Source organism: Salvelinus namaycush, chromosome 4, assembly GCF_016432855.1.
Source record: "Salvelinus namaycush isolate Seneca chromosome 4, SaNama_1.0, whole genome shotgun sequence".
In the NCBI taxonomy this organism is placed as follows: Eukaryota; Metazoa; Chordata; class Actinopteri; order Salmoniformes; family Salmonidae; genus Salvelinus; species Salvelinus namaycush.
In genome coordinates, this window is record NC_052310.1 from 64,735,489 (window position 1) to 64,762,835 (window position 27,347).

General features: G+C 43.1%; 1 protein-coding gene across 10 annotated transcripts in view; it reads left to right on the plus strand.

The window, feature by feature from the left end:
- LOC120046732 (ribosome-binding protein 1-like) overlaps positions 1 to 27,347 on the plus strand; it is a 63,776-nt gene that overhangs the window by 10,980 nt on the left and 25,449 nt on the right. For all 10 annotated transcript variants that reach the window (XR_005476847.1, XM_038992197.1, XM_038992200.1 and 7 more), the window contains exons 2-9: positions 11,847 to 11,975; positions 12,208 to 12,306; positions 12,474 to 13,011; positions 18,442 to 18,599; positions 19,063 to 19,185; positions 19,545 to 19,697; positions 19,851 to 19,969; positions 21,540 to 21,693. Coding sequence is in view for 9 of the 10 variants with exons in the window: in XM_038992197.1 (XP_038848125.1) it covers positions 11,874 to 11,975; positions 12,208 to 12,306; positions 12,474 to 13,011; positions 18,442 to 18,599; positions 19,063 to 19,185; positions 19,545 to 19,697; positions 19,851 to 19,969; positions 21,540 to 21,693 (1,446 nt within the window). In the remaining variant the exon portion in view is untranslated. The remainder of the gene's footprint in view (positions 1 to 11,846; positions 11,976 to 12,207; positions 12,307 to 12,473; positions 13,012 to 18,441; positions 18,600 to 19,062; positions 19,186 to 19,544; positions 19,698 to 19,850; positions 19,970 to 21,539; positions 21,694 to 27,347) is intronic.

A 27,347-nucleotide genomic window follows, 5' to 3' on the forward strand; every position in this document is an offset into this window, starting at 1 on the left:
AGACAAATTTGACTTGATATAGCATGTGTTTACCACATGGCCTCACATGTGAATCCTTAAAGAGATGGGTGCGGCTAAGGCTTAAGAGAGGGTGTGAACGATGCTGAATGACTGTTGACAAAGAAGAGCTCTCCAGTAGGTGTATCAAAATATTCAAGGGCCATTTTCTCAAAAGTGGGATTACAAGTTTGTCAATTTTCAAAGCAGAATGACTTTCCCGTTGTTCCTCAACTGCAGTGTATGATATAGCATTTTCTAGCTCAAATTTTTATCCAGTGTAAAAAAACAATTAAACATTTTGCTACAAGACCCTTAACAATTAGTACAGTTGATTTTGTGTCAAACGCAGATCATCTTTTTATAACAGACATACCCCTCCCCATCTTCACAACAACTTTGTCAATATGACTTGGCAATGACAATATCCCTAGGAGTTTGAGCAATTCGAGGAAACTAATGTTAATAATAAACTGGTCTTAAATACATATAAAACTAAAAGCATTGTATTTGGTTCAAAGCATTCTCTAAGACCTAAACTTCAACTGGAGTTGTGCATAGAGGGTCTTAACTTCTTTCGGCTGAGATCCCGTTAACGGGATCGACTTGACAACAGCCAGTGAAAGTGCAGGGCGCCAAATTCAAACAACAGAAATCTCATAATTAAAATTCCTCAAACATACAAGTATTTTACACCATTTTAAAGATAAACTTGTTGTTAATCCCACCACAGTGTCCGATTTCAAAAAGGCTTTACGACGAAAGCACACCATCTGATTATGTTAGGTCAGTACCTAGTCACAGAAAAACAGCCATTTTTCCAGCCAAAGAGAGGAGTCACAAAAAGCAGAAATAAAGATAAAATGAATCACAAACCTTTGATGATCTTCATCAGATGACACTCATAGGACTTCATGTTACACAATACATGTATGTTTTGTTTGATAAAGTTCATATTTATATCCAAAAATCTTAGTTTACATTGGCGCGTTACGTTCAGTAATGTTTTGCTTCCAAAACATCCGGTGATTTTGCAGAGAGCCACATCAATTTACAGAAATACTCATAATAAACATTGATAAAAGATACAAGTATTATACATGGAACTTTAGATAAACCTCTCCTTAATGCAACCACTGTGTCAGATTTAAAAAAAACTTTACGGAAAAAGCACACCATGCTATAATCTGAGTACAGCGCTCAGAGCCAAAACAAGCCATAAAGATATCCGCCATGTTGTGGAGTCAACAGATGTCCGAATAGCATTATAAATATTCACTTACCTTTGATCTCCATCAGAATGCACTCCCAGGAATCCCAGTTCCACAATACATGTTTGATTTGTTCCATAAAGTCCATAATTTATGTCCAAATACCTCCTTTTTGTTAGCTTGTTCAGTACACAATCCAAACTCACGACGCGCGGGCAAGTCCATGTGAAAGTTCAGACGAAAAGTCATATTACAGTTTGTAGAAACATGTCAAACGAAGTATAGAATCAATCTTTAGGATGTTTTTAACATAAATCTTCAATAATGTTCCGCCCGGAGAATTCCTTTGTCTGTAGAAATGCGTTGGAACGCAGGTCTAACTCTCACGTGAACACGCGTGGTCAGCTCATGGCACTCTGCTAGAGCCCTGACTCAAAGAGCCCTCATTCCCCCCTCCTTCACAGTAGAAGCATCAAACAAGGTTCTAAAGACTGTTGACATCTAGTGGAAGCCTTAGGAAGTGCAATATGACCAATATCCCACTGTATATTCAATAGGCGATGAGTTGAAAAACTACAAACCTCAAATTTCCCACTTCTTGGTTTGATTTTTTTCTCAGGTTTTTGCTGCCATATGAGTTCTGTTATACTCACAGACATTCAAACAGTTTTAGAAACTTCAGAGTGTTTTCTATACAAATCTACTAATAATATGCATATCTTAGCTTCTGGGACTGAGTAGCAGGCAGTTTACTCTGGGCATCTTATTCATCCAAGCTACTCAATACTGCCCCCCAGCCATAAGAAGTTAATCACCCATTCTGATACTGACCGTAACTCCTTATTTTGAATTTCGGTGAGCTCGCTGGCTTTGGATGCTGACCTGTAGAGTGTGAAGTAATACATAGTCATTATAGCTTTGTGTAAGACCAGTGGCAAATCATTTGTAAAAATAGAAAAGAGTAACGGCCCAAGGCAGCTTCCCTGAAGGACACCGCACTGTACATATCTGATGTTAGAGAAGCTTTAGGATTAATAACATCAAAGGCTGCTCTGAAATCTAACAATACAGCTCCAACTATCATCTTATTATCCATTTATTTTAGGCAATCATCAGTCATCGGAGTCAGTGCAGTACAAACTGAGTGCCCTTCTCTGTAGGAATGCTGAAAGTCAGTAGTCAAACACAATTCTCGCCATCCAATTTACTAAGAACAAGCAGAAAACTGATTTGGGTGGCTGTTCGAGCCAGCAAAGGGTGCTTTACTATTTTTAGGTAGTGGAATTACTTTAGCTTCCTCCCACGCCTGTGGACACCAGTGGTGGAAAAAGTACTCAATTGTCATACTTGAGTAAAAGTAAAGATACCTTAATAGAAAATGACTCAAGTGAAAGTCACCTAGTAAAATACTACTTGAGTAAAAGTCTAAAAGTATTTGGTTTTAAATATACTTAATTGTCAAAAGTAAATGGAAATGCTCAAATGTACTTAAGTATCAAAAGTACAATTATAAACCATTTAAAATTCCTTATATTAAGCAAACCAGACGCCACCATTTAAATGTTATTTTTATTGACGGATAGCCAGTGGCACACTCCAATACTAAGACATAATTTACAAACGAAGCATTTGTGTTTAGTGAGTCCGCCAGATCAGAGGCACTAGGGATGACCGGGGATGTTCTCTTGATAAGTGTGTGAATTGGACCATTTTCCTGTCAAAATGTAACAAGTACTTTTGGGTGTCAGGGAAAATGTATGGAGTAAAAAGTACATTCTTTCTTTCCTTTAAAAGTAGTCAAATATAAATAGTAAAGTACAGGGAAAAAATGCTTATGTAGTTCTTTTAAAGTGTTTTTACTTAAATACTTTACACCATTGGTGGACACAGACTCCTTCAGGCTTTGGTTAATTATCTAGCAAATAGAGGTGGCAATACAGTCTGCTACCATTCCTAATACTTTCCAATCTAGGTTGTCGATACCTGGTGGCTTATTATTGATGGATAACAATAGTTTTTCCACCTCTCCCAAACTAACCTTTACATGTGGGAATTAGCCTGTATGAATAGGGCTGAATTGAAATCGTTCTTACCGAAGAAATATGAAAAGCATATGCATAACCATGGTAGCAATTGAAAGGGGACAGTTTTTATATAATGGAAAAAGTTTTAGATTGAAGGTGAATACACAACAGTTCACCTGACCCATTACTGAATCCAGACATTACACTGTTGGTTTATGTGACATTTTATTTTTTTTACTTTTTGCAACATTTGTTGATAATGAAATCTGAAAATACTCAGGATAGATTCAGTAACATTATAAGACTATTCCTGGAAAATGTGGGGTAGGTACAAGGTGTTTGAGTAAGAGGACTATTCGGTGTCTCCAAGTGGTCACACACCTCTCCAATGTGTGAACAGTTCCTAAGCAATTTTAATGCGCTTTTATGACTTGAAGTCTTCAACTATAAGGTACTTTTTTTTTTTCTCCCCTAGCTTTGCTGTTCAGGAAGTAGAGCAAGCTTACTTGTAGTTGTTTCATTTGGAACACAAGTCTGCATCTCCGCCATCACAAAATTACTGTTTACGCAATCCAAAAACGGTCCATTGTAAATCGCAATCTGGGTCAGGTGGGCATGATTTCAAAGCGTGTTCTATTGCCAACGTGACTAGTTAAGTTAAAAAATACGATCTTAGTGTTAGGTTTTCACATGGCAATTCAGAGAAACAATGTAATTTTGGTGCTCATAGAAATGAGTCATGAGTGCATTCGGGTGCTCACAATAAACAAAAATGATCATACCCTGGGTTGTTCTCAACAGAATATATCGCCATGTCATCTTGTACATCAAACATAGTGATCATAAACGTTGACACTGTATATGACTTGAGTTTTATGATATGGAAATGTGAAGTGCACATTTGGACTCACAGGTGTTTGGCTTGCTTGTATGACACCAAAGCAGTATTTATTATAATCCTCAACGTCTCATCTTTCAAAATACATTGAGTCATCTTAATTTACAGCATTTCCGTCACTCAGACAAAATATTAGCACAAGTTGCCCAATTAGCCGGAGGGATGGGGGCAACTTTTTGTCATGCGCGGTGCTCAAGTTAAAAACAGCTGTCAGTCAAAACCCAGACAGCGCTGTGAAGCGCCTAGCCAGAGCTCTGATGTCATATATAGCATGTTACTGTACAGCTACTACCCGTCATGTATAGCATGTTACTGTATAGCTACTACCCGTCATGTATAGCATGTTACTGTACAGCTACTACCCGTCATGTATAGCATGTTACTGTACAGCTACTACCCGTGTACGAGTGTAAAGGGCTACGGTACTCAAGTCTTTTTCATTTTTGTCATTTATCTTGGTTTGGTAATATAATTTACTTTTAAGTTGTCACAAAATGGTTGACATACTGTAAAATTAGACAATCAGCTGAGCAGCCTGACTTGTTTGCCACCACTTTTGCATAATTTATTTGAACCATACAATTTTTCATTTCATCATCAATCCAGGGGGCTCAAAATTATTTTCGTAACGCATGTTCTTTACCATTCGGTAATCAGATTTGCCACCAATGCTCCTTATAGGACACATCACTGTACTCTATACTCCTCTATACCCAACCCACTGGTTGACGCTTTATTTATAAAACCCTCTTAGGCCTCACTCCCCCCTATCTGAGATATCTACTGCAGCCCTCATCCTCCACATACAACACCCATTCTGCCAATCACATTCTGTTAAATGTTCCCAAAGCACACACATCCCTGGGTCGCTCCACTTTTCAGTTCGCTGGAGCTAACGACTGGAACGAGCTGCAACAAACACTCAAACTGGACAGTTTTATCTCAATCTCTTCATTCAAAGACTCAATCATGGACACTCTTACTGACAGCTGTGGCTGCTTTGTGTGATGTATTGTGGTCTCTACCTTGCCCTTTGTGCTGTTGTCTGTGCCCAATAATGTTTGTACCATGTTTTGTGCTGCTACCATGTTGTGTTGCTGCCTTGCTGTGTTGTTGTCTTAGGTCTCTCTTTATGTAGTGTTCTCTCGTCATGATGTGTGTTTTTGTCCTATATTTTTAATTCCATCCCCCGTCCCTGCAGGATGCCTTTTGCCTTTTCGTAGGCCGTCATTATAAATAAGAATTTGTTCTTGACTGACTTGCCTAGAATAATTTTACAAATACTTCCAGTTCTGCATCTGGATTCACTTCCTCATACACATCAGACCAACATACAGCTTCAACAAAAGAGTCCTGAGAAAAACATTTTGTATGAAGCATTGAAGTCAACATGGGCCAGCATCTGCTTTCGACAACTTTCGGGTCCATGCCCTGATGAAGTGAGGCTGTTCTGAGGGCAAAAGGTGCAACTCAATATTAGGAAGGTGTTCCTAATGTTTTTGTACATTCAGTGTACAGCAACACCTCCCCATATGCTTTCCTGTCTTTTCTGTAGATGTTATATCCTTGTCTTGCTGTTGCTGTATCATCAAAGGAATTAAGTGTGTTTCAGAGATGGCCAGTGTATGTGTGTGTATATACAGTGGGGAGAACAAGTATTTGATACACTGCCGATTTTGCAGGTTTTCCTACTTACAAAGCATGTAGAGGTCTGTCATTTTTATCATAGGTACACTTCAACTGTGAGAGACGGAATCTAAAACAAAAATCTAGAAAATCACATTGTATGATTTTTAAGTAATTCATTTGCATTTTATTGCATGACATAAGTATTTGATACATCAGAAAAGCAGAACTTAATATTTGGTACAGAAATCTTTGTTTGCAATTACAGAGATCATACGTTTCCTGTAGTTCTTGACCAGGTTTGCACACACTGCAGCAGGTATTTTGGCCCACTCCTCCATACAGACCTTCTCCAGATCCTTCAGGTTTCGGGGTTGTCACTGGGCAATATGGACTTTCAGCTCCCTCCAAAGATTTTCTATTGGGTTCAGGTCTGGAGACTGGCTAGGCCACATTTTTTACATCAATTTTCCATTATTAGTGGCTGGAGTTGAGTCAGTATGTTGGCAGCAGCCACTCAATGTTAGTGTTGGCTGTTTAACAGTCTGATGGCCTTGAGATAGAAGCTGTTTTTTAGTCTCTCGGTCCCTGCTTTGATGCACCTGTACTGACCTCGCCTTCTGGATGATAGCGGGGTGAACAGGCAGTGGCTCGGGTGGTTGTTGTCCTTGATGATCTTTATGGTCTTCCTGTGACATCGGGTGGTGTAGGTGTCCTGGAGGGCAGGTAGTTTGCCCCCGGTGATGAGTTGTGCAGACCTCACTACCCTCTGGAGAGCCTTACGGTTGTGGGCGGAGCAGTTGCTGTACCAGGCGGTGATACAGCCCAACAGGATGCTCTCGATTGTGCATCTGTAAAAGTTTGAGTGCTTTTGGTGACAAGCTGAATTTCTTCAGCCTCCTGAGGTTGTAGAGGTGCTGCTGCGCCTTCTTCACCCCGCTGTCTGTGTGGGTGGACCAATTCAGTTTGTCCGTGATGTGTACGCCGAGGAACTTAAAACTTACTACCCTCTCTACTACTGTCCCGTCGATGTGGATAGGGGGGTGCTCCCTCTGCTGTTTCCTGAAGTCCACGATCATCTCCTTTGTTTTGTTGACGTTGAGTGTGAGGTTATTTTCCTGACACCGCACTCCGAGGGCCCTCACCACCTTCCTGTAGGCCGTCTCGTCGTTGTTGGTAATCAAGCCTACCACTGTAGTGTCGTCTGCAAACTTGATGATTGAGTTGGAGGCGTGCATGGCCACGCAGTCATGGGTGAACAGGGAGTACAGGAGAGGGCTCAGAACGCACCCTTGTGGGGCCCCAGTGTTGAGGATCAGCGGGTTGGAGATGTTGTTACCTACCCTCACCACCTGGGGGCGGCCCGTCAGGAACTCCAGTACCCAGTTGCACAGGGCGTGGTCGAGGCCCAGGGTCTCGAGCTTGATGACGAGTTTGGAGGGTGCTATGGTGTTAAATGCTGAGCTGTTGTCGATGAACAGCATTCTCACATAGGTATTCCTCTTGTCCATATGGGTTAGGGCAGTGTGGTAGTCATTTACAACATTAACAAGGTCTACACTGTATTTTTGATCAATTTGATTCTATTTTAATGGTCAAAAAATGTGTTTTAATTTTAAAAAACAAGGACATTTCTAAGAGACCCCAAACATGTGCGCGTGCGCGTGCGGCAGGTAGCCTAGTGGTTAGAGCGTTGGGCCAGTAACAAAGTTTGCTGGATCGAATCCCTGAGCTGACAAGGTAAAAATCTGTCGTTCTGCCCCTGAACAAGGCAGTTAACCCACTGGTCCTCGGTAGGCCGTCATTGTAAATATGAATTTGTTTTTAACTGACTTGCCTAGTTAAATAAATAAATGTATGAATGTTATCTGATGTTAGCAAGTTATTGATTTTATGAACCTTATTTCTAAGGCTACATTAATATCGGCTATTCTTAGCCCTTTCCTGGGTAGCTTATCACCGATAGACATATGGAGAAATGTTTTTGTAAAATAAAAACATTGACTACAATATATTAGCCAAACAATCAGGCACTTGTGAGTGTCAGTGTGTGATGTTAGCCTGAAGCTCTCACTCCTCCCAGACTTTTGAGAGGGTGGACAATGAGCTTGTCGTAGCAGATGTAAGCAATGTCCCCACGCTCTGTGGCAGCTTTCATAGCTGGGATAAGTTCTTTCTGCCTCTGGCGCACAGCTTCAGAGAAGTTCTCATTGAGGAAGATGTTGATTCCTCTCAAGGTCTTGGCTCTCTCCAGAACAGCCATCTTGTCCTTGAACCATAAGAACTTGACCACTATAGACCTGGGTCTGTCACCTGGGCTGATTATAGGTTTGCCCATTGAAGAAGTGCTCAGAAAGTGACTTTGTACCTGAATATCAAAACATTCAAGAGATAAGGCTGCTCAAAGTTGACCTATTTTGCATACCATGGCTTCATCAATGCAAAGATCAATGGTTGAGATTTGATGTAATTTAAAAGCTTGTCAAACGATTTTAAAATGTTTTTTTAATGTCATTTTTAACCTTAAAGGGCGACTGCACTTCTTGATTTGGCCTGGTTTTTAGATTTGGTTCATTAAGAAATGCTAGCGACCATGACTGAATTCAAACGTGAGTTGGGTTTTGGGGGTATGGTTTGATGTGTGTGTCTCTTGTGTGTGTTCGTAGGTGGGAAAAGTTTGCGAAATTATTTAGCCAATTAGCGACTGTGGCAAAGTTGGTTAGGCTATCCAAAGTCAAACCATCTCTGGGGATAGTTAGGGACCGTCAATACATTACACAAGGTAAACAGGACAATATTTTCATGTTAATCTTTTAGTTTCAATATTTGTATATACATTTTTTTCAATTCATAGTTGGAGGCTTTTTAAGTCATTGAAATTTGGAGCTATTGACTTTTAAAAATATTGTCCCATGTACATTGTGTAATTTACTGATTTTTACTGATTTACTGATTTACTGAGCCCCATAGGGATATCAAATTGATATCAAATTGACCATGGGCGTTATGATCAAGTCGCGTGCAGCTGTGCTCCGAATTGATGATTACTTGGGTGCTGGTCATGTGGGAAGGATTAAAATGAACCCGTCATTCTGTGACAACTATCTCGCAAATCTTAGTTTTGGACGAGACTGACTTTATGATCAAAATTAACCTATTTACACTTTAGTCCATTTTGTCACTAGAATAAATATTTGACTAGAATCGATGCCACATAGGCCATTTTCAAAAGGAGAAGTTGCTTTTTAGGGGCAGTTGCTCACTAAACGTAAATCAAAAAACTATAAAATAATTTTGCAACCCTGTTTGTAAGCTTTTAAATGATATTAAACTCAACAGTTTGTTTTCCAGTGATGAAGACATGGATGTCTCATGGTATGGTGGGGTATGCAAAATGGGTAAACTTTTATCTCCTGAAAGTTTTGTCATTCAGGTCCGGAAGATCACTTTCTGACCACTTCTTCCAATGGAAAACATGAATGTAAATCAAAGGGGATGCTGTCAAAATGTGATTGAATTTCAAATGGATTCACCCTTTATTAAACATGTTGTAGTCTGTAACACAATTTGCCATTGCAGTTGAAAGAAAATGCGAGGTGTAGGTTCTCTTATGTAGGGAATCCCAGATACTGTGCTAGAGGTGCAAACTTTGTACTTTGAACTTGAAAGCAAAGGTTGTCTAAGATCTAGATGAGAGAGCTGAAGACAACTTGGAGTTAGACCAACTGCCCTTTTTTAATTAGGCTAGGCCTAACTATCCATTTCCCTGTGTGTTCAACGAAGTGAGTCCCTTTTGGATCACTTTGATATTTTAAGTATATATTGTGCTCCAATATTGGATTTTAAAAGCCTGTGATATGAAATGAAGTACCCTTTTGATGCAAATGCATAGAATTGCAGGAAATTAGCTTTAAAAAACTGCAATATTTTCTCAGCTCCATGGAGAAATTTGTAGAATTGCAGAAAATTGTCTTAAATGCAAAAATGTCTCTAGGCCAATGGGCCTCCAATGTCATTTAAAATTCAGCCGCATCAACGGGCCGATTTTTAATTTCTGATTTATTTATTTCTAGGGCTGTCAAATGATTAAAATAATTAATCGAGTTAATGTATTTTGTGGTCTTGTAGCTCAGTTGATAGAGCATGGCGTTTGTAACACCAGGGTAGTGGGTGAAATTCCCGGGACCATCCATATGTAAAATGTATGCGCGCATGACTAGAAGTCGCTTTTGGATTAAAGCATCTGCTAAATGGTATATTATTAATGGCGACACACATCCATAAGTACTGTTAAAGCTTGAAGCATTTTAAATGCGTGTAACTGTAGGAAAAATAAACTGTCTCTATGGATACAATAGAACAAAGAGCTTTTAAACTTGTCCAACAATTACCAGGACGTGTACTCCGAGCATGCGCTGACCAACTGGCAAGTGTCTTCTCTGACATTTTCAACCTCTCCCTGTCTGAGTCTGTAATACCAACATGTTTAAAGCAGACCACCATAGTCCTTTTGCCCAAGAACACTAAGGTAACCTGCCTAAGTGACGACCGACCCGTAGCACTCATGTCTGTAGCCATGAAATGCTTTGAAAGGCTGGTCATTGCTCACATCAACACCATTATCCCAGAAACCCTAGACCCACTCCAATTTGCATACCACACCAACAGATCCACAGATGATGCATTCTCTATTGCACTCCACACTGCCCTTTCCCACCTGGACAAAAGGAACACCTACGTGAGAATGCTATTCATTGACTACAGCTCAGTGTTCAACACCATAGTGCCCATAAAGCTCATCACTAAGATAAGGACCCTGGGACTAAACACCTCCCTCTGCAACTGGATCCTGGACTTCCTGACAGGCCGCACCCAGGTGGTAAGGGTAGGCACCAACACATCTGATCACCAACAACGATGAGACAGCCTATAGGGAGGAGGTCAGAGACCTGACCGTGTGGTTCAAGGACAACAACCTCTCCCTCAACGTGATCAAGACAACGGAGATGATTGTGGACTACAGGAAAAGGAGGACCGAGCACAGCCCCATTCTCATCTACGGGGCTGTAATGGAGCAGGTTGAGAGCGTCAAGTTCCTTGGCGTCCACATCACCAACAAACTAACATGGTCCAAGCACACCAAGACAATCGTGAAGAGGGCACGACAACCTATTCCCCCTCAGGAGACTGAAAAGATTTTGGATGGGTCCTAAGATCCTCAAAAGATTTTACAGCTGCACCATTAAGAGCATCCTGACGGGTTGCATCACTGCCTGGTATGGCAACCCCAAGGCACTACAGAGGGTAGTGCGTATGGCCCAGTACATCACCGGGGCCAAGTTTCCTGCCATCCAGGACCTCTGTACCAGGCGGTGACAGAGGAAGGCCCTAAAAATTGTCAAAGACTCCAGCCACACTAGTCATGAACTGTTCTCTCTGCTACCGCACGGCAAGCGGTACCGGAGCGCCAAGTCTAGATCCAATAAGCTTCTAAACAGCTTCTACCCCCAAGCCATAAGACTCCTGAACGGTTAATCAAATAGCTACCCAGACTGTTTGCATTGCCCCCCCCCCACGCTGCTGCTACTCTTATTATCAATGCATAGCCACTTTAATAACTACCTAAATGTACATAATTACCTCGACTAACCGGTTCCCCCACACATTGACACATTGACTCTGTAATGGTACCCCTGTATATAGCCCCACTATTGTTATTTGTTGCTGCTCTTTAATTATTTGTTATTCTTCTCTTTTTTGGGGGGATTTTCTTAACTGCATTGTTGGTTAAGGGCTTGTAAGTAAGCATTTCACTGTAAGGTTTACACCTGTTGTATTCAGCGCATGTGACAATTTGATTTGAACAATGTTATAAAAACACTAACCATCTGTACTGATTACTTTACACATAGGCTTTCACACTCCCGCCCTCCCACACCCCCTCTATTTCACTGGGCGAGTTAGTCCACCCCGGGCACAGGGCCATTCAAAACTAAGTTTGCACCTTTTTTAGGCCATTCCATTGGTCCTTTAAATAAAGGTGAAATACAATTCTAATAATTTCTGTTTTTCTTTCTCCCCATCCAACAGGACAGCTAACCCGTCATAGTGGTCATCATGGATGTGTATGACCCTCAGACGCTAGGCATTATGGTATTTGGAGGCTTCATGGTCATCTCAGCCCTCGGCATCGTCCTGGTCTCCACCTTCTCCATGAAGGTAGCCTAACTGTTGTTAATATAATAATCATAATGTATACCATTTAGCAGATCCAAAGCGACTTAGTCATGCGTGCGTGCATTTTTCTTATGGGTAGCCCCAGCAGCACTCAAACCCACAACACTGGCATTGCAAGCACCATGCTCTATCTTCTGAGATACACAGTTGTTGTTGTTGTGGTGGTGATCATGTATTATATTTAACTTATGTTTTCTCATTCTTCTCCATGAAGGAGACCTCGTATGAGGAGGCTCTGGCCCAGCAGCGTAGAGAGCTGGGCAAGATGGCGCCTCCCAGCCAACTGACCAAGAAGGAGAAGAAGAAGGACAAGGTAAAACGAGATAAAACACACCTCAACTCAAATGCCTTTTTGTAGAATTATTCTAGCTGTGTGTGTGTGTGTGTCTGCCTGCATTTTAATGCACATACTGTAGCGCATTTTGATTGTCATATAATGTTAGTGTGTTCTAAATGAAATGTATTATTCTAATCATTAAGGTATCTGAGAAGAAGAACCGTGGTAAGAAGAAGGAAGACAAGCCCAATGGGAAGCTGCCAGAATCGGAACCAGAGGAGGTCCCAGTGGCCGAACCTGAACCAACCCCAGCCCCAGAAATAGTCACTGCTCCTGCCCCTGCCCCTGAACCAACCACTCACCATGCTCCAGTTCCCACTGCCGTAGAGGCCCCACCTGCCCCTGCACCAAAGGAGAAGAAGAAGAAGGAGAAGAAGGTGGCTAAGGTAGAGCCAGCTCAGGTGGCCACCACCCCCATTGCCCCCTCCAAGCCTGCACCAGTCCTGGAGGCTGTCACCAAGGAGGTCCCCGTGATGGCAGTGCCCCCAGTGGGCTCCCAGCAGACTGCAGCCAAGGCTCAGGAGGCCAAGGCTCAGGAGGCCAAGGCTCAGGAGGCCAAGGCTCAGGAGGCCAAGGCTCAGGAGGCCAAGGCTCAGGAGGCCAAGGCTCAGGAGGCCAAGGCTCAGGAGGCCCAGAACTCTTCTAAGAAGAAGGTATCTTCCAAGAAAAAAGCTGAGTCTGGTAAGGAAGCTTTGTCTATTTTCAATGTATTTCAATCATTTTACATATGTATTATTTCACATATAACTAGAGAGCAACACAACTGTTGATAATATACATTTATTTTGTGTGACCAACTTTTTATTTAGTTTGTCATCTTTTGGGAAAGGGGTTACAGGTATAACATTAGAAGGGGGTTACAGGTATAACATTAGAAGGGGGTTACAGGTATAACATTAGAAGGGGGTTACAGGTATAACATTAGAAAGGGGTTACAGGTATAACAGAAGGGGGTTACAGGTATAACATTAGAAAGGGGTTACAGGTATAACATTAGAAAGGGGTTACAGGTATAACATTAGAAAGGGGTTACAGGTATAACATTAGAAGGGGGTTACAGGTATAACATTCAAAGTCATATTCATATATTCAGTTATCATATTTGCATTTGATATTTCCTAGTAACTGTTGGCTGCCACTCAAAATAAAAACAGAGCAATGCATACAAAGATTTGAGGCCAATTTCATTATAAAACATTTATTGGGTGTTAGTATGTGAACAAAGTTGAAATTAATAAATTGATGGTCAGGATTACGGGATGCCAAGGTAATGTTTTTCTGTATTCTGGTCCAGTTAAAGGATGATTGTTACATTTAGATCTGTGGGCCATACTTTTTTAATGGCTAGCTCAGAGTATGGGCTTTCCAATAGTTGATATGTTACAGAGATTAGTCCTTTAAGGAGACCAGATAGTCCGTTTACAAATTCCATATTGGACAGGTTGACAGCTGAGTTTCCCATGGAACTCCATAGGCCAGCATAGCTGACTTAAGTAAAAAAATATATATATATAAAAAAAATGCATCTTTCAGATCTTGGAATGTCCTAAAATCATTACTATCCATGATATCGCCACGGGTACGGATACTGCATTGGGGCGATGTGAAAGGCCGTCCTCTCGATCGCAAGACATTATTGATAAATATTGGCGTGTGGGCATGCCTTTTAGATTCCTAGTTGCATATTTTTTTCAATTTTGTGGAAAATAGAACTTGTTTGAGCAGTAATAGGGACAAAGCGTAGTTTACATTAAGCGATATCAATGAACACCACCTCTTCCAGTTCCATTTCTAACTAGTAGGCTATTTGATTTAGAAAACGTCTCCTGGATGCTGATTGACGCAACGCGGCGTGCCTGGACACAGCCCTTAGCCGTGGAATATTAGCCATATATCACAAACCCCCGAGGTGCCTTATTTCTATTATAAACTGGTTACCTACGTAATTAGAGCAGTAAAAACAAATGTTTTGTCATACCCGTGGTATCTGATATACCACGGCTTTCAGCCAATCAGCATTCAGGGCTCGAACCACAGTTATATATCAGACAATATACAATGGGTATGATGCAAAACTACTTGTTTACTGTTCTAATTACGTTGGTAACCAGTTTATAGTAGCAATAAGGCACGTCAAGGGTTTGTGGCATATGGCCAATATACCACACCTCCTCGGGCCTTATTGCTTAATTGTAAAATAGACCGGACTATATAATATCTGCAGAGAGACTTGTGCTCCTACACTGCAGAACAAAGCTCAGCTGTTTTCTATGTGGTGGACTGATTAGAAAGAGGAATTGGTGTGCTCAGCTGTTTTCTATGTGGTGGACTGATTAGAAAGAGGAATTGGTGTGCTCAGCTGTTTTCTCTGTGGTGGACTGATTAGAAGGGGGAATTGGTGTGCTCAGCTGTTTTCTCTGTGGTGGACTGATTAGAAGGAGGAATTGGTGTGCTCAGCTGTTTTCTATGTGGTGGACTGATTAGAAAGAGGAATTGGTGTGCTCAGCTGTTTTCTCTGTGGTGGACTGATTAGAAAGAGGAATTGGTGTGCTCAGCTGTTTTCTATGTGGTGGACTGATTAGAAGGAGGAATTGGTGTGCTCAGCTGTTTTCTCTGTGGTGGACTGATTAGAAAGAGGAATTGGTGTGCTCAGCTGTTTTCTATGTGGTGGACTGATTAGAAAGAGGAATTGGTGTGCTCAGCTGTTTTCTATGTGGTGGACTGATTAGAAAGAGGAATTGGTGTGCTCAGCTGTTTTCTCTGTGGTGGACTGATTAGAAGGAGGAATTGGTGTGCTCAGCTGTTTTCTATGTGGTGGACTGATTAGAAGGAGGAATTGGTGTGCTCAGCTGTTTTCTATGTGGTGGACTGATTAGAAGGAGGAATTGGTGTGCTCAGCTGTTTTCTATGTGGTGGACTGATTAGAAGGAGGAATTGGTGTGCTCAGCTGTTTTCTATGTGGTGGACTGATTAGAAGGAGGAATTGGTGTGCTCAGCTGTTTTCTATGTGGTGGACTGATTAGAAAGAGGAATTGGTGTGCTCAGCTGTAGTTTGTCGTAACAGTGTTTGGGTGCCGGGTTCTAAAGGTATACACTGGAAGAAAGAAAAGCCTGCACTCACTGAAATATTCTTTAAGTTTTCATGTTTTTCTTTTTAGCAGCACATGTCAGAGCAAACGGACGCGTTTCGGCGGCATCTGACGAAGGCTGCCGTGGTGGACTCTGATCTTAGCCAGTCTAACTGGGTGTGGTCTGGTCGAAAGACTACTACTGCACACATTATGCAGGACATGGTCAGGGCCCAAGGCCTCTGTGTGTGTTGGGTTATGTGTGTGTGTGCGTGCCACCAAACAGAGTAGGTCTTCAAAGAAAAGCTTCCCTCATTCTGTGTGCCAGCTACTACAGCTGCACAAGAACAACAGGACTACAATTACAGGACCACAAGTACAGTAGTTTCTCCTAGGGTTGTAAAATTCCAGGAACTTTCAATAAATTCCATGGTTTTCCCGAAATCCCTGTTGGAGGAATCCTGGAATCAGGAGGGAATAAGCAGGAAATCTGGAATCCTCCAACCAGGATTTCTGGAAAAACAGGGAAGTATGTTGTCTGTCTGTAGATGTCATTCTTCCTTATATGGGTTGTGTTTTTGTGACTGACAGACAGACCAACACAGGAAGTGAGGTAACTGCTAGCTAGGCTGTTAAAAACATATCTTTCTGTTTTTAATGAGTGGAAATGGTAGTCTAGGCAGGAACTACTTTAGCCAAAACACAAGCACTACTGTAACACTCTTACTACAACAATGACAACGTGTGTGTGGTACCCTGTTCAATTCTCAGTCTGTTCTTGGCTGCAGTAGCGCCCTCCTGCTCAGTGTGTGTATGTGTGCACAGCTCTGGCCCTGTTGTGCTAGCTGACAAAGCCTCTCAGTAACTCAGACAATAGGGAGTTTCTCTGGTGCCACAGGGGCTGTGTCTGCCTGGTACCACTCTGCCCTCTCAGCCAGGGTTTCAGCTGCCCAGTTCCCACCCACTCTGCCCTGAGCCATGGGAATTTACTCAGTCTTGTGATGACAAACATATTAAGCATATTAGACATACAGTTGAAGTTGGAAGTTTTAAATACACTTAGGTTGGAGTCCATTAACTCGTTTTTCAACAACTCCACAAATTTCTTGTTAACAAACTATAGTTTTTGAACATCTACTTTGTGCATGACACATACTTTTTCCAACAATTGTTTACAGACAGATTCTTTCACTTATAATTCACTGTATCACAACTCCAGTGGGTCAGAACTTTACATACACTATTGACTGTGCCTTTAAACGGCTTGGTAAATTCAAGAAAATGTCATGGCTTTAGAACCTTCTGATAGGCTAATTGACATCATTTGAGTCAATTGGAGGTGTACCTGTGGATGTATTTCCAGACCTACCTTCAAACTCAGTGCCTCTTTGCTTGACATCATGGGTAAATCAAAAGAAATCAGCCAAAAATTATAGACCTCCACAATTCTGGTTCATCCTTGGGAGCAATTTCCAAAAGCCTGAAAGTACCACGTTCAAACAATAGTACGCAAGTATAAACACCATGGGACCACGCAGCCGTCATACCGCTCAGGAAGGAGGCGCGTGTCTCCTAGAGATGAACGTACTTTGGTGCGAAAAGTGCAAATCAATCCCAGAACAACAGAAAAGGACCTTGTGAAGATGCTGGAGGAAACCGGTACAAAAGTATCTATATCCCCAGTAAAACGAGTCCTATATCTACATAACCTGAAAGGCCGCTCAGCAAGGAAGAAGCCACTGCTCCAAAACCGCCATAAAAAAGCCAGACTACGGTTTGCAACTGCACATGGGGACGAAGATCATACTTTTTGGAGAAATGTCCTTTGGTCTGATGAAACAAAAGTAGAACTGTTTGGCCATAATGACCATCGTTATGTTTGGAGGAAAAAGAGGTGAGGCTTGCAAGCCGAAGAACACCATCCCAACTGTGAAGCACGGGGGTGGCAGCATCATGTTGTGGGGGTGCTTTGCTGCAGGAGGGACTGGTGCACTTCACAAAATAGATGGCATCGTGAGGGAGGAAAATTATGTGGATATATTGAAGCAACATCTCAAGACCTCAGTTAGGAAGTTAAAGCTTGGTCGCAAATGGGTCTTCCAAATGGACAATGACCCCAAGCATACTTCCAAAGTTGTGGCAAAATGGCTTAAGGACAACAAAGTCAAGGTATTGGAGTGGCCATCACAAAGCCCTGACCTCAATCCTATAGAAAATTTGTTGGCAGAACTGAAAAAGTGTTTGCGAGCAAGGAGGCCTACAAACCTGACTCAGGTACACCAGCTCTGTCAGAGGAATGGGCCAAAATTCACCCAACTTATTGTGGGAAGCTTGTGGAAGGCTACCCAAAGCATTTGACCCAAGTTAAACAATTTAAAAGCAATGCTACCAAATACTAATTGAGTGTATGTAAACTTCTGACCCACTAGGAATGTGATGAAAGAAATAAAAGCTGAAATAATTTTCTCTACTATTATTCTGACATTTCACATTCTTAAAATAAAGTGGTGATCCTAACTGACCTAAGACAGGGATTTTTTTACTAGGATTAAATGTCAGGAGTTGTGAAACTGAGTTTACATACACCTTAGCCAAATACATTTAAACTTCCAACTTCAACTGTATTTAGCCTTCATTTATTGCCTTTTACCCCACAAACACCCCACGAAGACAACTGACTTCTGTCAAATATCAGTCAAACCTAATAGAATAGAATGCCCTACTAGGCTGCCCACAGTGCCCAGTTCCCTCCCCTGTTACTGACCAGGCCCTAGCCTGGTGGCAGTGTGAGAACCCACAATCTTACGATGGCAGGCAATCTGTATCAGACAGTAGGAATATTCCACATGGCCTTTTACCCCTTAACTTCCCAAGTTCTGCCAACATTGTATTCCTGTGCACATCAAAAGGGTAGTTACTAAGTGCTTTTCTCAGTAGGGAAGGATGTTTTATTAATAGCTATGATTTCCTCTCCTTACTTGTAGCAGCTGACTCTCTGGGTGCTTGTAATAACATCTCTCTCCCTGTCGTGCTCTCTGTTTAGCCATAGCAGTGGACTCTGGTCTGGATTCCCCCCTGTACCTGCCCTACAGGGCCCTGGTCTCTACTGTTAGCAGTATGGTGATCAGTCAGGGAGAGGCCCAGCGCCTCATAGAGATCCTGTCTGACAAGGCTGGCATCAGACAAGACACCTGGCACATGGTACGACCTGTGGCGGGGATGGGAGATACTGTTGGGGGGGGTGACAGACATGTCAGTCTGGGGGTGGAGAGGGGTGATATGAAATCACTCTGAGGGGGTTGGGGGAGGACATCATGCATGACATTGTGGTATGACCCGGGATGGGAGATACCATTGTGGAGTTGAAGGGGGGTTGACAAATGTAAGGCTTGAGTTGGAGGGTAGGGAATCCGGCAGGGCATCTAATACAATCTGGTCAGGACTGGATGGGAGATGAGGGGGTTGGACTGGGAGTGTGTGTGTGTGTGGTGGGGTGGGGGGGGTGGTACTGCATGGGACGGGAGAAACCACTGGGAGGGGTGGTGACACTGACACACGTTATGCATGAGGAGGATGGGTGATTGGTCAGACACTCACAAATACACTACAGTTGTTGATATTGATTGTGACTAACTTCCTGTGTGTGTGTGCGCGTGCTACTCAGGCTACTCAGAAGGGCGACCCGGTGGCTGTGATGAAGAAACAGTTAGAGGAGAATCAGAAACAGCTGGCAACTCAGCAAGAGGACGCCACCGCAGCCAAGAACAGACTGAGGGAACTCACCAAGGTAACACTCACGCACACACACAATGCGCAGGAGTGTGTCACCGCAGCCAAGAACAGACTCTGAGAACTCACCAGGGTAAAAAACACATTCTCACACATTGAGAATATCTCTGAAAATACTACTTATTTTACCACATAACTAGAATCCCCTCCCATGGATGAGTTGACCAATTGTTTACCACTGTTGTCTGTGTGTAGGAGCCATGGTTAGGGTCAATTCGAATTGAAGTCAGTCAATTCAGGAAGGGATTTGGAATTTCACATGAAATATTTTCAATTTTTTAAATCATTGAATTACTTCCTGAATTGACCCCAGTCCTTCTAGGAGCTGTCTGACAGTCTGTATTTCTCCTCCTGTAGGAGCTGTCTGCTGAGAAGTCCAAGGTGGCCAGTGTGGAAACCAGGCTGAGTTCCCAGCTCTCGTCCAGGGAGCAAGAGATGATCGCTCTGCAGGCTCGGATGCAGGCCTCCTACCAGGACCACGTAGCACAGACACAGAAACTCACCGCCAAGGTACTGTAAATAGAATAGAATGCAGGTCTGTCTCTCTGTCAGCTACTGTCTTTTTCTAATTTGAATTCAGTATACTTTATTGGATTTAAATTAGTTATGTAAAGATTTCCAAAGCATTCCAAAACTAAGTCAAAAGTCCCTCCCTACTCTCAGGTCATCAGTCTTCAGGAGCAGTTGGAGTCAGGTCCCACTGCCCAGCTGGCTTGTCTGCAGCAAGAGAACTCCATCCTCAGAGATGCCTTGAACCAGGCCACCAGCCAGGCAGAGAGCAAGTAGGTGTCTGTTCCTAAGCTAAACCCTAACCCTGAATCAGGCCACCAGTCAGGCAGAAAGCAAGTAGGTGGGTTCCCGGCCCCTGTCCCAAAACGTTTTAGTATTTGCCACTACGAAGAATATGTTTTGTTTTGAGAATGCAGATGTAAATTCGTATGGAACACAGTAAATTAAGATTACTAGGTCTAGGATTAGTGTGTCTGACTAAGAGACTGTCTACTGTGAAGCCTGCTCTGAGGTACACTACATGGCCAAAGGTATGTGGACACCCCTTCAAATGAGTGGATTCTGCTTTTTCAGCCACACCCGTTGCTGACAGGTGTATACAATCGAGCATGAGGCCCATGCAATCCCCATAGATAAACATTGGCAGTAGAATGGACTTACTGAAGAGCTCGGTGACTTTCAACGTGGCACCGTCATAGGATGGCACCTTTCCAACAAGTCAGTTCGTCAAATTTCTGTCCTGCTAGAGCTACCCCAGTCAACTGTAAGTGCTGTTATTGTGAAGTGGAAATGTCTACGAGCGACAACGGCTCAGCTGCGAAGTGGTAGGCCACATAAGCTCACAGAACGGGACTGCCGTTCTGTGAGCGTAACAAGTAAAAATCGTCTGTCCTTAGTTGCAACACTCACTCAAGTTCCAAACTGCCTCTGGAAGCAAAGTCAGCACAAGAGCTTCATGAAGTGGGTTTCCATGGCCGAGCAGCCGCACACAAGCCTAAGATCACCATGCGCAATGCCAAGCGTGAGCTGGAGTGGTGTAAAGCACACCACCATTGGACTGGAGCAGGGGGAACGCGTTCTCTGGAGTGGTGTAAAGCACGCCACCATTGGACTGGAGCAGGGGAAACGCGTTCTCTGGAGTGGTGTAAAGCACGCCACCATTGGACTGGAGCAGGGGAAACGCGTTCTCTGGAGTGATGAATCACGCTTCAACATCTCTGTCCAACGGATGAATCTGCGTTTCGTGGATGCCAGGAGAACGCTACCTACCCAAGTGCATAGTGCCAACTGTTACATTTGGTGGAAGAGGAATAATGTTCTAGAGCTGTTTTTCATAGTTCGGGATAGGCGCCTTAGTTCCAGTAAAGGGTGACCTTAACGCTACAGAATACAATGACATTCTAGACAATTCTGTGCTTCTAACTTTGTTTCAGCATGACAATGCCCCTTTGCACAAAGTAAAGTCCATACAGAAAAGGTTTATCGAGATCGGTGTGGAAGAACTTGACTGGCCTGCACAGAGCCCTGACCTCAATCCCATCGAACACCTTTGGGATGAATTGGAACACCGACTGCGAGCCATGCCTAATTGCCAAACATCAGTGGCCGACCTCACTAGTGCTCTTGTGGCTGAATGTGAGAAAGTCCCCGCAGCAATGTTCCAACATCTAGTGGAAAGCCTTCCCAGAAGAGTGGAGGCTGTTTATAGCAGCAAAGGGGGGACCAACTCCATATTAATACCTGTGCTTTTGGAATGAGGTGTTTGACGAGCAGGTGTCCACATACTTTTAGCCATGTGTATTTTCCTGACTGACCTGGCCTCCCTCTCTTTTCTCTCCTCAGACAGAATGCAGAGCTTGCCAAGCTGAGACAGGACTGTGCCAGACTGACCAAGGAGCTGGGGGAGAGGAGTGAGAGCCTTCAAGCTGATGAGAAGGTCAAGAGAGGGCTGGAGACTAAGGTGTCTTCTGTAGAGAAACAACTTACTCTACTGCAGGTAGGACTGGAAAACACATGCACACGGACGCACATGCACACGCGCACACACGGATGCACACGGATACACGCGCACACGGACATGGAAACGCACACGTACATGGAAACGCACACGGACATGGACACACACACACGTTCAGACTAATGACAACATCTGGAGAGGGCTGGAGGCACTGGCCCTGCTGCTATAAGTAGTATCGCACCAGATTTTGCTAGTCTGTTCTGTGACCTAGGAAAATGTAACATTCTGTAAGTAGTTATCATGATTTTACTTTCATTAATCTGATGACTGTTATTTATCTAATCAACTAACTGTTTAATTGTTACCCGATTTTTAAGTTAATCATGTAACAATAAACTAATTAGGAATTTGGGGCACCACGAGAGCGGTTGTTTTAAAGAGTTACCATGTCCCGAATTAAACTCTAAAGGTCTTTACCTATCACATCCATAAAACAGTCAACATATTAATCATAACCTTGTATCATATCATCATTCGGAACAGTCGTAACTTCCAGCAAGCTCAGTCCGATGATGCTGTGACACACCGCCCCAGACCATGACAGACCCTCCACCTCCAAATGTATCCCGCTTCAGAGTACAGGCCTCAGTGTAACGCTCATTCCTTCGACGATAAACGCGAATCCAACCATCACCCCTGGTGAGACAAAACCGCGACTCGTCAGTGAAGAGCACTTTTTGCCAGTCCTGTCTGGTTCAGCGACGGTGGATTTGTGCCCATAGGCGACGTTGTTGCCGGTGTTGTCTGGTGAGGATCTGTCTTACAACAGGCCTACAAGCCCTCAGTCCAGCCTCTCTCAGCCTATTGCGGACAGTTTGAGCACTGATGGAGGGATTGTGCGTTCCTGGTGTAACTCGGGCAGTTGTTGTTGCCATCCTGTACCTGTCCCGCAGGTGTGATGTTCGGATGTACCGATCCTGTGCAGGTGTTGTTACATGTGTTCTGCCACTGCGAGGACGATCAGCTGTCCGTCCTGTCTCCCTGTAGCTCTGTCTTAGGCATCTCACAGTACGGACATTGCAATTTATTGCCTTGGCCACATCTGCAGTCCTCATGCCTCCTTGCAGCATGCCTAAGGCATGTTCGCGCAAATGAGCAGGGACCCTGGGCATCTTTCGTTTGATGTTTTTCAGAGTCAGTAGAAAGGTCTCTTTAGTGTCCTACGTTTTCATAACTGTGCGCTTAATTGCCTACCGTCTGTAAGCTGTTAGTGTCTTAACGACCGTTCCACAGGTGCATATTCATTAATTGTTTATGGTTCATTGAACAAGCAGGGGAAACAATGTTTAAACCCTTTACAATGAAGATCTGTGAAGTTATTTGGATTTTTATGAATTATCTTTGAAAGACGTTTCTTCTTTTGCTGAGTTTCGATGGTGTTCGGGTTAGGAGAACAAAAACATTTCTTTATTGAAGACTATCAGAAAGAATGTTGGTACTTATTTATTTTGATCCAAAGCCATGAATGAGTGAGTCACTCAGCTTTATGTAGGTGCCAAGGCTATATGACTGCGCCATCAACTTGATTATTTAGCAGACATCACTTGCTTATATTCAGTCAACACATATCTTAAGAATATAATTGAGCATTTTGTTTCTCTTAGAATAAAGACCTTTAACAATAGTTTTAGTAAATAATACTGACGAGTAGAAACAAAATGATTCGTTTCTATTTGGTTTGTCGCCCATTCATTGTCAGTTAGAGCTTTTGGGTCCCTGGACGCTGGACTGGAGCAGTGACGTATGGTACCGTACTAAACCACAAATTACATCTAAAACACTCTGTGCAACCACTGTACGTCCATGGTCTTGGCTAAATGACTCATGGCATTTTGTCTGTCATATTTATGGTGATTCTAAGTTGATAACTACATGATAAGTCTACATCTGTAAGGCACTAGATTTGGACCGTCTACAGGGATGACCAATGGACCTCTGGGGAGAAACTGGTGATTAATGTAGCTTTAGAGTCGAAGGGCTTCAGGGTCTATTTTCAACTTTAGCAAGACTGGTATTTTGCTCGGACCCTTAAGTGGTCCTAGTATAAATCCTCATTTAAAATGTTTTGTGGCGCATGTGCGTTTATGCTTGCACAAGCGCACATGTCAAGGGCAAGAAAACTAAGTATCCTGGTAGGCTGCATCCTGGGCAGAATGAGTCTGACGTCATCAGATCATTTCCATGTCAATGACCGTGTGTCAGTAAGAATCGGTGCTGACCTCAAGCCATATGCCAAGAGGACCTGTAGTGGTTTTACTAAGTGTCTTACACCATTGTAGTCGCGAAAGATATGAAGGAGTCTATTTCAAAGCTATATTATCCATGGAGGAGATAACCTCACGACGGAAGTACTGAACCAGTTGTATGCGGTGTGAACATGGTTCATGACTTCTAATAACTTTCCTCCTGAATGGAGGGTTCTATTTATTAGTGGCATCTGTGTTAACCATCAGAAGAGTGTTTTGGAGATTCCCTTACACGTGTTGCAATCTGAGTGACTACTACCGCTGTTATCAATGGCAATTCGAATTGTTAGGTCTCTAACCTTCTTACTGACTGTTGCTGGCATTGGTACCCAAGGGGTCCAGCTACCCTACCAATTTATCCCAAAATGTTATCCTACCGGAACACATGACTAGAGCATTTTACTAGTAGCATTGTACTTGAGACTACACATGGCAAGAAATTATTATTGTTGCCATTTGTTTTTGGAGGTAGAAAGTCCACTGGACTTATTTTACAACGAGTGTAACACCTCTGATGTCAGATGTATTCTATAAGTTTATCCCCGTCGAGGGGCTTGTCCACTCCTCTGTTCTCGTGGGGAAGTTTACAACTTGATTTGTTGGGTGATCGGGTGGCCTCGTACAGTGTTGCACGTAGTCTCGAACCTTTGAACGGCCCCTTTGTACGAGTTGTCAGCAGTCACATTGTTAGTAGATTGGCTGTAACCTTTCAACCAAATCTCCTGGTGTTTGTGCTTCAAAAAGCTCAGTGGTTGTCGTGGCCTGCCATTAACCACAGTGTCTGCGTGTGGCAACCGTTCCAGTACCTGCAAGCTGAGAGGAGGATATCTTTCGGCGATATCGCACAGTGTTTCACCAGTTGGAGTCACCGGGTTAGTGGCGGGACTGACACCGTTAGTTTCATTGTAAGGCGTTTCATTCCCTCTCAAAGCAGAACATGTATCATCGGAAGCAGAGTCCACTCTGAACGTTGATGATTTGTTTCCTGAGACGGCCGCGGTGCTTGCCGAAGTATCTGAAGGACAAGAGAAGTTAATCTTAGATACAGTATCGCATGACTCCAAGGAGGAGGAAAGTTGCTCACTCACGGAGACTGCTGGCTCGAAATCTTGAAAAGAATAGCCAATCAGGTTTGCTGATTGAATGTGACGAGATATCGTAATATCTGCTTGAGTCAGATTCTCCTCCAAGGTATCGAAACGTCTTTTTCCCCCAGGGGTCTTTTCAACCGATACTCCTTGTGGATGACTATTGCAGCCTGCGTTAGAAGACAGTGTGGTCATTAGAGATGGCACTGTTAACTGTGACCACAATTGGTTGTTTTTTCAATCCATCAGTGGGACCAAACGATCCATAAAGTCTGCTCCGAGTAGCAGGTGTTCAGTTTCGAGGCTGGTAACATACACAGGATGAACAAGCGATACGTCATGGAAGTGTAGTTTCAGCAGGAGTCGCATTGTGAGAGGCGAGGTAGTCTGAGTGAAACCTCAAAGTTTAGTTTCTCCATCGTTCAGCTGGGTTCAAAGCCCTTGTGAGATCATTGAACAATGTTGGAGAGATGAGCGATATTGTTGAGCCCGACTCAATTAGCACATCACAGGTTGTGAGGTATCCCCACAAAGTGGAGTGATTGTTCGCAACCGCGTGATGTCATAGTGAAAAAAGATTGACTTGTCAGCGTTTGAGTGGAACTGGCTATTGCGATGTTGTTTACCTTGTGCGTTGCAACATTTGTATCTGAGGCTATAGTCAATGCCCGTGGACTTGTTTCTTGATCAAGCGGGCCCTGGATTGGGTTTCGAGTAAGAGCGGGAGTAATTTGATCGTTTTACATCCTCGCTAATGGAGATAATTTTGGCGGACCTGTTCTCCGGCAAATCCACGACTAGTCATGGTGACTTATCTTTCTCATTTTGGGCGGTTTTGTACATTTCTTAACAGAGCTTCTAGAGAGCATCGGTCTCTGATTTGATCATCATTGAACCCTTTGTTACCCTTGTGCCCTGGCACTTTGTGTGGGTTGGGTGCAGAAACGTAAAGATCAGGTTGATTGTTGCGGTAGTTGTTTCGCTGGCAACGTACTTTATAGTTATTTTGACCCCGGTGGTTATTGGTATTGTGGTTTTGTGATAGATACCGTTGTTGTGCGTCATCTCTCAATGCTCCTATCCCTGATTACGCACCCTCTAACTGGAGTGAGTGCTCCTGCTCAATATTCAAACCTGAGATGTCAGGTCTATTAGCGCGACTCACTTTTGATGCCTCAAAAGTTCTGAGATTGTCAAACCAACGTGGGCTCTAGGGCCCAAGTATCCCCACTTCGTTAACTACATGTTCGACAGAAACATATTTGTTTGAATGGTAATATCTCTTCCATTCCTGTTTCAGTGAGTAGGCAGTAAGCTGAATGAAGCCGATGATAGTATGCTTGTGGGTGTTCATTCCAAGCTTGTTTGACAGTGTTAGCCAGCAAGCTGTCGTGTTTGCGATTCACAGAACCACTGAATTCTATATTCAAAGCCGTGGCAAGTTTTACGTAGTCGTTTTGCACGTGTTGCTGTTGTAGACGGATGAACCTTGTCATGTGTGTCTTCGACGTTCGCTTCAACAGGTAAAGCCTGTCAGTACCCGTAGTGATCGGGTAGCCATCCAAGACGTCTTCTATGTCTGCTAAGAACGTCTGTGTTTGGCTTCCCTGGAACGGGGTCAAAGGTGCAGAAGTTTATGTTTAGACATTCACAGAAGTAGCTACAGCATAACACAATCCTCCAAACAGGAAAATGTAGGCTACACCTATCCTAGTGCTAACTGAGGAGCGATTGACTTAACACAAGCAGTCATATTTTTATAACTCTCGGCTGACAGAAACTACAATATGAATTAGCTAATAGCAATGACTATTTATAATTAATCACATCATGGGTGAGGTCACCATTGATCAAAACACTTTCTATAAATCGAAAGTAATCCGACGATGGGTAGTTTTTGTGCGCCGCCATGTTTGTTTTTTTCGGTCTGTTTATAGTATGCATGTTGAAGGGGGTGTGTCGTCTGCGATCATTCACTTCCGAAAGATGAGTGAACCATTCCTTCATCTCCATTATAATGTCTTTGGTCTGACAGACACCCAGAATGCATTGTATAATGTCAACAAACATGGCACCACACATACATATAGCTGGCAAATAGCTTAGCATTAGCTCATTATAATCAGTACAACGTTCAAACAAGTATTTTACACACGTCGTAGGTGTCCATTTAAAATGTATGCAATAATCGGAATGCATTATTTGTCACCAGTACTTGAAACCATGAATAAAACTGTAAATACATTACATACATACAGCGCCGAATACAACACCCGGCGCCGACAGAGATGGCCGCATT